This window comes from Nannobrachium achirus (genome assembly GCF_963921795.1).
Source record: "Nannobrachium achirus genome assembly, chromosome: 22".
NCBI lineage: Eukaryota > Metazoa > Chordata > Actinopteri > Myctophiformes > Myctophidae > Nannobrachium > Nannobrachium achirus.
This window is the reverse complement of record NC_137829.1, coordinates 41,843,495-41,855,959: the sequence shown is the minus strand read 5'-3', so window position 1 is coordinate 41,855,959 and position 12,465 is coordinate 41,843,495. Positions and strand designations below refer to the sequence as shown.

The following is a 12,465-nucleotide window of genomic DNA, read 5'->3' as shown; positions in this document are numbered from 1 at the left end:
GCAAAAATACATAAAAAGTATTTTGAAAAGAATTCAAAATGGTGACAGTACTGCAGTATTTCAGCTTCACATATTTCACATTATTTTATTTGTATCAAAATACTTTTTTATGTATTTTCACCCATCTCTGCTTAAGTATTGAACTGTACTTTCCTGTGCTTTTTTTGTTGTTGCAAACTGCTAATAAAGTAATCAATAAATCAATCAATCAAACAAACAAACAAACAAAACAACTGACACAAATGTTGATCTCCCCACAATCCACAGGTATTTGGTAAAGATTGAAAGACAAAAAGAGATTGATTGATTGATTGATTGATTGATTGATTGATTGATTGATTGATTGATTGAAGAAGTATTAGAAGTTTGCAAAGAAAAAGGTACAGTTGCATGGCAGTACAAATCACTGGTACAAGGTCATCTACAGTAAAAGGAGATCCTAGTAAGCTTTTCGGCCTATTTACACAGGAACCACTTTATGTATCTCATATAACATCGAAAGACAGACGGATAGAACACAGTACTTTGCATACAGGGAATTGTCAGTAACAAAAGGGGAGAAAAAAGAAAGAAAGAAAAAGAAAAGCAGTCATAAAAAAATCACACCCGTGTGAAGTGGAGCTGTGTGTGTGTGTGTGTGTGTGTGTGTGTGTGTGTGTGTGTGTGTGTGTGTGTGTGTGTGTGTGTGTGTGTGTGTGTGTGTGTGTGTGGATCATGTGTACCGATTTTTGTGACATTTGAAGAAAATATGTAGGAAAAGGAGCAAAAAGTGTGTTTTGGAGAAAATTCAAGATGGCGGAAAATCTATCATGGCGCAAATGGGCGTGGCCTATATGGGGAGATGCGACATGACCCAAGGAATCCAGGGAAAAAATATTTTTAATTTTCCGACCTACGGTTCAAGAGTTACAGGCCAAAACGTAAAGTGGGGTGTTATAGCGCCACCATGAGGCCAAATGACACAATTATTTTTTATTTAATCCTTGAAATCATTATGAACCTCCTCTCCAAGTCTTGAAACTGTAGCCCCTGTGGTTTGCGAGAGACAAATAATTGAATGTGAGTTTTTGCGATTCCCATTCTAAGTCAATGGGGAAAATTAATTCACTAATAAATTAATATCAATTAAACTATAGAACCTTTCTCTTAGAAAAGTAATAGCCCACGATTCCCGAGTAAGCCGGTCGATTTGACATATGGCGCGAGTGTTTGGTGGCAAAACTGTGGGACTAGTGGCGTGCCGAAGTTTAGGAAGTTCAGGCTACATACACACAGACACACACACAGACACACAGACAGACACACAGACCCACACAGCCACGTATAGGGAGCCTGTGTTTCACACAGCTCCAAAAATAAAACAAGAGAGGAGATAAAGATTTATTTGGAAGACATATAGACATAATAGCCTGGCATCCCTTCGTGTGTGTCGTCACTTCACTCCAGTCTTTATCAGGAGATCGTCATATCTGGCGCACAATCATCAGGAGGAGGAGGGAGGGGGTCGGTACTCTGCTCTGCACGCGCTCTGGAGGAGCTCCATATGGAGGAGAAGAGTGAGAGGAGAGGAGAGGAGAGGGAGCTGACAAATCAAGAAGCCGAACTGTCACTTAGGATAACAGGATAACCCCAGCAGCACATAGCGTCATGTGCACCTGGACATGATGATGGACGACAAGGAACGAGACAAAGAGGATTTGGTGCAGTTTGTTTATCTTGGACTTTGGCCATCTATTTAATGCAAGGACGAACCAAAGGGGCTATTTTCCGAGTTTTTTCTTCTTTTTTTTTTACTGGCTAAACTAAACAAAGAAAACAAATGGTTTTCAAAGAAAGAAAGAAACTTTTGCGTTTCAACACGCGGACCCCGCACTGACTGTGTTGTTCTGAGGCGGGATGTGGCTTAATCGACAAAATACAAGAGTTGTCATTCATGCCTGAGTCTGAGACTTTGGAACCACTTGGATCAAGATTTTAAGAATTACTCGGTAGGTTGAAATACGATTGTATTATTGTGGATTTGGACTTCTCTTGGATAGGATGAAACATCTATGGCATGCATATCATACTTTTAATCTGGTAGCCTATAATCGAATTTATTTTATTGAGCGATTCTCATATAGCCTAAATGTTCAGAGTTTTCAGACTTCTTAAAACAGGGAAACCCATATTGCCTAGTTAACATACGCACGAGTATTATCTTCAGTTGCCCGTCTAAATATAGCCTACGTCTTATAGCCTGCTGATTATGTTCATTCACCCTCTATGAAAACAACTTGCGTTGTTTCAGCACCCTGGACAGCACCGGTCCCTCGTTAAAAGCTTGCAGCTCAGACATGAGTGAAGTGAAGTCTGAAATTGATTTAGCTGTAGCCTAGGCCTACTACATTGCGGTATTCTGATAATAAGCTATTAGTTCATGTTTGATTCAAAAAGCATTTAAAGACCAAAACAAATAAAACTACTTCACTTGTACAAAGGTAGCCTACTTTTACCGATGAATTGAGCACAAAGGACCCCAATGGAAACAAGCTATAGCCTATGCTTTCTTGGGTTTAAATTCCTACAAGAAGGCCATAGACTGCTGTTGGCTACTTTCCTCGTGTGCTTGTCTTTGCAAACTGTTAATAAAGCATTCATTCAATCAATCAATTCAGTTCAAAGACTAAACAACGCACCCGTCTTGCTCTGAAGGCGCGCGTGCAAGACACCAGTCATGTTGCCATACCTTAGCAACAGGCATGATACATTTATTTTAAGAAGTACATTCTATTTTTTCCCCAAACATTTCTATGGTTATTGGCTGGATATGGCAGTCTGGAACAGTTGTTCAAGTGCGGCTTAACTTGGCACAATAAACGTGCCACAATTAACAATAATGAATTGCACCTGTGCATTTGACCTGGGAATATAGACCTACTATTCTGTCAAGATGGGGAGAGTCAAAGTGTGGACAATATAATTATAATACCTTGTTACATTTTGCATTTTTTGTTATTTTAATGTAATTTAACAACATAACCAGCACAGATAGACAAAGAGACATTCATGGATTTATATTTTAAAGTAACTTGTATTCTCCCCCCTGGACCCAGGGTATGGCAGCTGCCCTTGCCATACCCAATTGATGCCCCTGCGGCTGATGAACTACTTTTACTAAACGTGTGTCTTCTCCCTGTACAGAGATTTTGAAGCGTGCTATGATGATGCTCAGTCCGGACCAACCTGACCCCGTCGACCTGCCCTGGGGGCAACCCGACACGGAGACACTACTGGACTCGTTCAAGGTAGAGTGCAGCGCGCCCAATCTGCCGGCCGAGCCCATGGACTGCGAGGGCAAGGCGCGCTCCCTGGCACTCGTGCCCGCCCTCAGCCGAGAAGAGAAGCGACGGCGGAGGCGCGCCACGGCCAAATATCGATCCGCGCACGCCACCAGGGAGAGGGTCCGCGTCGAGGCCTTCAACGTGGCCTTTGCGGAGTTGAGGAAACTTCTCCCAACTCTCCCACCAGACAAGAAGTTGTCGAAGATAGAGATCCTGCGATTAGCGATGTGTTACATCTCCTACCTCAATCACGTGTTGGACGTTTAGGGCCAGGGAAGGTTATACGGACTAAAAGGCCCATTCCCATGGGACAGATACTGATACAAAAATATCTCCAGTCTCCAGACTACCATCCACCTGAATGGACACAGATACTTTTTTTTTATCTGCAACAGATTAAAAATATCTGTCCAGTCTCATCCACTTTAATGCATGGAGATAAATATTTGTTTATCTGGCCCAGTGGGAATGGGCCTTAACCAGGCAATGGTCCCTGGCATTGGACACAATGGACAGTTGTAAATAATGGCTGGCATTGGCACCATTGGCCCTTAATCTTTGTTGCCACCAAATGGGCAGTAAAGAAAGAAAACGTCTTGTCAAAGCTGCTGTATGAATTTACGTAGTCTTTTTTTTCTGTTACAGTTTGCACCAATTTGTACCTGTAAATAGCCTATCTATTGCATCTTCTGTTTACAAGCAAGGATATTATACATTATTGTAAAGGGATATTGTTCATTTATGCACTTTTCTAGCGCTAAATAAAGCCCCCAGGCCTAAATACGATTGCGGGATGAATGTCTAATCATGATGTTAAATTAAACTGTTAAATGGGTCTACAAGATTTACCCTCAGCAACAGCGAAGCCTACAATTTAATACATGGCCATCAGAGACTGCTTTTCAATATAGGCCTATGCTATAGGTGCTATAGAAAGAACATAAAGGCCTATGTATGTCAAATGATTGGAATGTTTATTTTAATGTAACTTTTTTGAATGTGCTCTTATAGGTAACCTTAGTTTCAAATAAATATTTTACATGAGGCTCCCATTACTTATCATTGCTATATCATTGGTTCTCAAAGTGGATTAGGGACTCGTAAATTGACCCATACAAATACAAGTCTGTAACTCTGACAGTGTGCAAATGTGTACACTGTCAGAGTTAAGGGAAGACCTTGAAAATTGAAAGTTTGAGAAACACTGGTCTGTATGAATATTTAGGTAAGTCTACCTACTGTGCCCTATAATGAAGGCCATAGGGCTGAGGTCTCCTTCATGGGAGGAACAGCACCTTGGTGGACAGACAGCGTTCCCCACAGATGGGGCAGGGCAGGTGTTCGTTCCATTCCAGACCAACCGAGACAGACAGCCACATTAAGACCCATCCGTCTGCCTCGTCCCTGGGGAGTGGGGACGCGTGCAAACACACGCGCGCGCACGTGTAGGCCTATATGAACAAAGTTTAAGAAAAACAAAGGCTGTGTTTTAATGTTTAAGTAGAAATATATATTATTGTATAGTAAACTGAAAATCCATACAGTGCCTTTGCCTGTCCTTTCCTCAGATAGGATCAGGATAGGATAGCCTATACCGTGTTTTCCTCTCGTGTCCCTTTATGCGTGTCGCTGTGGTGTAATGTGGCCCCAGGGGCAGAGATATTGTCCCTGTCCACTCCACCATCAAGAGTCTGCCAGCCCCTTTGTTTATACGCGCCGAGAGAGAGAGAGAGAGAGAGAGAGAGAGAGAGAGAGAGAGAGAGAGAGAGAGAGAGAGAGAGAGAGCAATTATGTGGAATGCAGGATGCACCAAGGTTTTAAAATCAGTGGGGCAAGGAAAACTGTAGGCTATACGTAGGCACACAAATTACTGTGTCGTGGTCTAGTCTGTAACTGTATATTTATAGCTTATGTAGGTCAAATACAGAAACTAGGTTATTTTCAAGTTTTTGCCACCCAGCATGCAGCTGCCTCAACAGGACATCTCAAGAGAGATCTTAAAATCTGTTTGAAATACTTATCGGCTATAGTATTTAGGTTACATTCACAGGTTACAGATGGGCATGAAATTAGTTGTTTTCCAAAGATCTCCATTGAATATAGGCCTACTTTAGAGGTGCAACTCAGATAGGCCTAGAGCTAGAGTAGGCCTATGGCTATATTTATTTGTATTTTTCAGCTATTTGCTATTTCAAATAGGCCTAGTAGACGCTCCCATTAATACCTAGCAGTCGGTTTATATGGAGTACGACTGCCCTCTGTTGACTGCATGCAACGCAACACAGGCCTAATAATAAAATGAGACAACGAGAATTTCAAAACGTGAGATGGTAAAAATTACAGATTTGAGATATTTTCTTGTTTTCTTTTTTTTCTTTTCTTCTTTTTTTGTCCTAATTTGTTATTCTTTACGACCAGCTTACCATAGATTGGCCTTAATTGGTCTTAATCGTTTCAATGCCTTCAGCCTGGTTGTTATTCCTAGGTATCCTCACTATCCTGAGTTTGTAGAGGCTGAGGCATTTCACTTAAAGAATAAGCCATGAGGGATATTTAGCTGCTATTTATTGTGAAACTTAGTGATGCACGGCTTGTCGGCTTCCTATATTTAACGGCGGTGCATATAATCATTATGCTTATTCTAACAAAGTGTAATGGTGCCCTCTAGCGTGTACATTCATAATTGCATCCAGCCAAAGGCCTGCCTCTGGTAGAATGAGAGGGTCGCGCATGGAGGAGCTCCTTCAGCTACAGTAGCAGTGGATGATGATCAGTCGGGTTTGCAGCCGAGGAAGGTGCGCCCTGCAGCAGCGCAGCGGCAGAGGCTGTCTTTCTTTTACACCGTGGAGGAATTAATGGCATAAAGCTGCATGTCCAAGGGTGAGTAGGCTATGCAAGAAGAGTAAGACATTTGGATGGCGCATATAATATTTTCTTATTGTGATTATTTTACATCATGCATGCATACCGGAATTTTAAAAGCCCAGAAGAATACGAGCCAGGAATTATTATACACTGATCAAGTTCAATACTGCCGTCTCGAGAAAAAATGGTTTCCCTCTCTTACGAGACAAATGCAACGCTTATTCATGTTATTCATCATTCATGCATGCATATTTACCTATTTCGGAATTTCCTACTACAGTCAGTATGTAAACGCCTAGGTAATGAATGATCAGGACACATAGCCTTGCATGCATGGTATTTGAGGCTGAGAGCCGGTGGTGCTCTTGTCTGTTCACGCTGCATTTGAAACGAGATCTTTTGTAACCGAACCTCTGTATCACTGTGACAGAGAAGTAGCCGACCGGCTCTCTAGTATTAGAGCCTATATAGCCTGGCGTTTCCAGCTCAGGCTGTTCTGCTTTGAGCTCAAAATAGGTGCAGTGAGTCTGTACCTAGCGTACCGCGCACTGTTCAATCATCAGCGACCTCAGCTGCTATTCTGACAGCAGAGGCTGCACAGCTGGAGGAGCCTGCTGCCAGTTTACAGTAAGCTTGAATGAAGCAACTTCACGTGACTGCTAGTGCGTTCCCTTTCTACCTCGGTACTCGGTAGCCTCATACCTTTGGAGCCTGCTACATCACCTCCCTCCATTCATTATTGAATCGTGTTGATAGGTCTATGTAGCCTTAAGGTGTTTCTCAACCTTTTTTTCTGCATGGGCACACTTTTCATGTCCCAAGAATCCATGGGCACACCAACATAATATGGGGTGTAAATATCGTCACTGTCGGGAAGAAACCTTGTATCCCCAAGTTTCAAATGTGTACGTTTCTTCGCAAAGTAAAGCCCTGCTTCATCATACAAGGCTGTGCGCACGACAGTAGTGAAAACAGCAGATCTACAAGCACACAACGCCTCGCACCGCGAGTCGTTGTGTGCTTATTGTGTGCTTGTTGTGTGCTTGTTGTGTGCTTGTTTGCAATACTGGCTTTCAAGCAGTTTCAAGGGGCACACTTGACCCTTCTCAGGGGCACACCAAAGGTCCCCAGGCACAGTGGTTGAGAAACACTGCCTTAAGAGGTGACACTGGGTGCTATACTCTCCACTGAGTAATAGGTTTGTATCCCAAGAATATGCCAACATTGGCATAAATTCTCTTGCACTTGAGAAACCACATCATTGACCTAACCTTTGTTCACCTTTTCTCTTAAGGCTTGCAGGTTTCTCTTGTTCAAGACATCTCTTGTTTCTTGCTAAAGTTGCGGTGCATTCCACATAGGCTATAGTGTGACACACTATGAACCCTAGGGTCCCTAGCATCCCTAATCTTAGCATCCCTAATCTGGGGCAAACATTCTGTTGCAAGGCAAGCTTGTTCACAATGCATTTGTAGATGTATTTTGGGGGGTCAAGAGATTTGGTGTATAGAGGAAAAAAGCAGGGGCTTCCAATCCTTTTCATATTAACAACTTGAACCCTAGTGTCCATATTCTGAGAACTGTAGCCAAAAATAGCAGATCTGCGAGGCGTTGTGAGCTTGTAGATCAGCTATTTTCGGCAAAGAGGTTTGGTGTAGAGGGGAAAAAGAGCAGACTTAGTACGGAGTGAAAGGTCAAGTTTATTAGGTAATGACGGTTCAAGTGTTAAATATCTGAAAACACAAATTTACATGAATCCAAAATAACACTGATGATTGTGCTGCCAAACAATGAAACTACAGTATATGGAATCTATGAACAGGTTGTGGGGGTCCCTGCTTCATCTCTCTCTCAGCTAAGGGGTCCTTGGCCTGAAAACATTGAAGACCCCTGCTTTAATTAGAGTGATCAGACTGAGGCATTGGCATTCTGCACATGGATGGCAGAGATTGACTTAAAGGAGTAGTTCACCACTTTTCAACCTGTCTTCATATAATAGGTCCTCACTAATGTTCATGATAAAATATCAAAAACAAATTCTACTCAGTCCAAGTCTCCCAGGAGAGCTGTGGGAAGTTCAGAATCCATCGTCTTGTGACATCATCATTTTCCCCCCAAAAAATGTAATCAATATTTTTGAAAAGAATATTTAGATTTTTATTATCGCGAGAACAATGGCTTCCACTTTAAAATTGCAACTTTTCAGGAATAGAAAGCCTGCAGTTTCTATAAGCTGGATTGGCAATCGATGATGTCACAAGACGATGGGTTTCTGACCTGCCCAAAAAAAAAAGCTATTTTTGAGTGAGGACCAATTATATGAACATAGGTTGAAAAGTGGTGGAGTGCCCCTTTAATTAATGGAAGCGTGCCTGTATTTTGCTAGTTGGTTTGTTTTTAGTTTTCCCACACAACAAGGGCATTTTGTGAACACGCCAGTCTGACTCTGAACACTGGTTTTATCCCCTCCTCCCCGCCCTCCAGCACCACCACGTCTCCATCTCTATTTCTACTCTATTTTGATGTTGTTCCACACAAGAGGATCAGATGTGACAGAGTTTGCATTCCTGAGAGTTGTGTCAGCTCCTAACTATCTCCTTTACCTTTTGTGATGGCTCTGTGTGTGTGTGTGTGTGTGTGTGTGTGTGTGTGTGTGTGTGTGTGTGTGTGTGTGTGTGTGTGTGTGTGTGTGTGTGTGTGTGTGTGTGTGTGTGTGTGTGTGCGTGCGTGTGTGCGTGCGTGCGTGTGCATGCATGCACATAATAGAATGAGACACGGGTGGGGGCCTTCCAAAGGGCAGCGCTGTGGGAAGGACCTTCCAGTCATGGATAACAAGTTTGATTCCATGTCATGATAACCAGTGTCTAGTTACGTCAATTTAAAAAAGAAACTCCTGTTCCAGGGTCTGGCACTGTCCTACTGACTCTTCTGTTGAGAAGCCACTGTGTGTTATTGCAAGGAAAGTGCTAAATTAATTGAATTCTTCAATAGCCTACAACATTTTGGTTAGCTGCATTAACTACTTAAACCTTATATAGTTGGCCTGAGTTCCTCAAGGGTCTCGGGTCCCCTCCTTTTTCCCTCCTCTTCACTAAATGGTGTTGCGGAAAATAGCTGATATACAGTACAACACAATGCGTCGTAAGCAATGTACTGTATTTTTGTCTCTGCCAGGTCAGACGATGGAGAGGGACAAAAACATAAAGTTTCGGTCTCTGCCACGCTTTTGACCTGGCCGAGACCGAAACTTCATGTTTTTGCCCCCCTGTCCATTCTTCTGTCTGTCCGTCCGTCCGTCCGTCCGTCCGTGTGTGTGTGTGTGTGTGTGTGTGTGTGTGTGTCTGTGTGTCTGTGTGTCTGTGTGTCTGTCCATCTACAGTATGTACAAGTAATCTCTGAAACCGTTGGCCCAATCGATGTGAAACTGCACACCTGCTCTCTGATGGCCCAGATGTTTCACATTGGCCTGTTATAACGCCACCAGGAGGCCAAGTTTTGCAATATACTTTTTTAGGGCCTGAGCACTGGGCCTGCTGGTCCGGGCGCGTGCCACTTGGGCATGGCTACCTGGCGGCGGCGCCGATTCGGTTCCCGATCTGGACGACCTAAATATAGGCTTTGAAAATCAGTACACACCTGTATCCTGTCCAGTGTTGATTTCGTCGACTAAAACTATGACGAAAAATGTTTGTCGACTGCGTTTTTTTCACTGACGAAAACTAAATAAAAACGAAATAAAAACTAAGCTGTGATGACTAAAACTACGACTAAATAAATGGACAATTTCGTCAGCAAAATAAAAACTAGACTATAACATTAGGGAGGGACTAGTGGAGAAGAGAGTAATTTTATGTTTGGTTGCTCTCAGGTGTTGCATGCTGAAAATAGCCGATCTACAAGCTCACAACGTGTCGCGCTGCGGCACGTTGTGAGCTTGTAGATCTGCTATTTTTGCACACAACCAAGTGTAAAATCAGTCATTACGATGCCATCAAGTCCTGCCAAAATACATGTCAGTTGACTAAATCAACTGTAGATTTAGTTGTTTAAAATCGTATGATATTTATATTAGCCGACTAAAATTAGACTAAAACTAAAACTTTTCAGGTGACTAAATTATGACTGAAACTAAATGACATTTTATTCAAAAGACTATGACTAAAACTAAATCAAAATTTGCTGTCAAAAACAACATTGATCCTGTCCTGAGTCTGACTTGACTCCATGACCTAAACCAAACAGGAAGTCAGCTATTTTGGATTTATTGTGGCTTTTTAGCGCAGAAACGCACATCATGTCCATATCTGTCCGTGTACGCCTTTTTACGGTCTATGGGTTTGCCGCTCTGACATCACTGTGATGTCAGGGGAACCACACTAACAGAATCCCTTTTATGCCCATATATGGAGATCCACCAATATTAAACCCATATCTGGACTTCATTTGTGTATATGGAGGCCACATCGGCCACATACCAAACTAACAGAATCCGTATATGGCCAAGACAGCCCATATCTTGGTGGCTGGTTCTACAGAAAGGGATCTCCATGGGCATTCCCATATGAAGTCAGATGGCCAAGACATGACGCGACCTCGCCCTTTAGGCGTCTTACTGGTATCTTAATTAGCTAAGATTGGCTTCCAAAGTTTGCAGGAGTGATCCGTTTGGAGCAAATCCTCAAATCATGAACACAGACGATTTCCGTGAAACTTTGCACATTCCCCCTAAGCCAATCCTACACTTTTCAGATCTTCCTATTGGCGCTATAACAGGCCAATTCACATTTTTACAGATAACTGGACCGATCGGCCTGAAACTTTGCACGAACACTCCCTAGAGGCCAAGGAAAAACCTCTGTCCCAAATGCTTCACATCAGTCTTTTATAGCGCCACCAGGAGGCCGATTTTTGCAAAACAACAGATTTTATAGTCATGTGATCAAGTCGAATCTGTCTGATTTTTCATATTCCGTCCTGATCCTGATCCTAAAATTGGCTTCCAAAGTTTGCATGCAGGAGTGGCCCGTTTTGAACAAAAATGTCCTTAGATAATCATGAACGCACCATCAAATTGCTGGGAAACTTTGTACCCACATTCCCATCATTTCCCACTACACCTATGAAGAAATGCCATCCTACATTTTCAAATTGGCCTCATGGTGGCGCTATAATAGGCAGATTCACGCTTTGGCCTAAAACTCTTGAACCGTATAGGTCACACAATCAAAATGATTGTATTGATATATTATTTACAGTTTTCTGCCATGTTGCATTTTCTCGGTTATTTGCTATTTACGTTCGCCCCCAGAATAGCGATGCCAGGGTTCATCTGGTTAAATTTCATAAAATAAAATAATTATTTCTCTTCACCCATTGAGCAAACGTAATAAGTCTCTCTGTTCCTGCGTGAGTTTAGTCTGTCAGAAAGCAATATATAGAAGCTATATTGCAGATGTACACAGCAGCACCATTGCATATACGACACAGTTTAAATCAAGCCAGGCTACTGTGTTAATCAACAGCTGTTCCACAGGGTTTGTTGCGGTCCATTCGGGCAGATTGGAGATCGCTATCACTATAAATAACACTCCAAGACCCATGTGGAATTTGATTCTAGACACTTCTTTAGCCAGCTTACTGTACTCTGTGTTACTTTTAAGTGCCACGACATCCCCTTTGTGTGTGTGTGTGTGTGTGTGTGTGCGTGCGTGCGTGCGTGCGTGCGTGCGTGCGTGCGTGCGTGCGTGCGTGCGTGCGTGCGTGCGTGCGTGCGTGCGTGCGTGCGTGCGTGCGTGCGTGCGTGCGTGCGTGCGTGCGTGCCTGTCTGTCTGTCTGTCTGTCTGTCTGTCTGTCTGTCTGTCTGTCTGTCTGTCTGTCTGTCTGTCTGTCTGTCTGTCTGTCTGTCTGTCTGTCTGTCTGTCTGTCTGTCTGTCTGTCTGTGGGGCAGGGGTGGGCAACTTTGATGATGGTGAGGGCCACTATATTTCCACCTTCATTCCAGAGGGCCACATTGCATACTTCCTACTTTGTCATTGTAGTATCACATACAATAGAAGCAAAAATAGCAGATCTACAAGCTCAAAACGCATCGCGCTGCGATGCGTTTTGAGCTTGCAGATCGGCTATTTTTGCTTCTTTTGAATTGGAATCCTCCTATTTTTTTGTTATTTCTCAATTGGAATCCTGAAATGTAACATTTTGATTTAATTGCAAACACATTTAGTTATATACTCATGTTAACTTTATGAATCTAAATACAAATACATTGGACATTAAA

General features: G+C 42.7%; 1 protein-coding gene across 1 annotated transcript; it reads left to right on the top strand.

Moving 5' to 3' along the window:
- Positions 1–3,203: 3,203 nt before the first annotated feature.
- Positions 3,204–3,590, top strand: nhlh2 (nescient helix loop helix 2; the record flags this gene model as incomplete). The annotated part of the gene is made up of 1 exon (XM_080753132.1): positions 3,204–3,590. The coding sequence occupies one exon, from the start codon at positions 3,204–3,206 to the stop codon at positions 3,588–3,590; it is 387 nt and encodes a 128-aa protein (XP_080609258.1).
- Between the last annotated feature and the right edge of the window lie 8,875 nt (positions 3,591–12,465).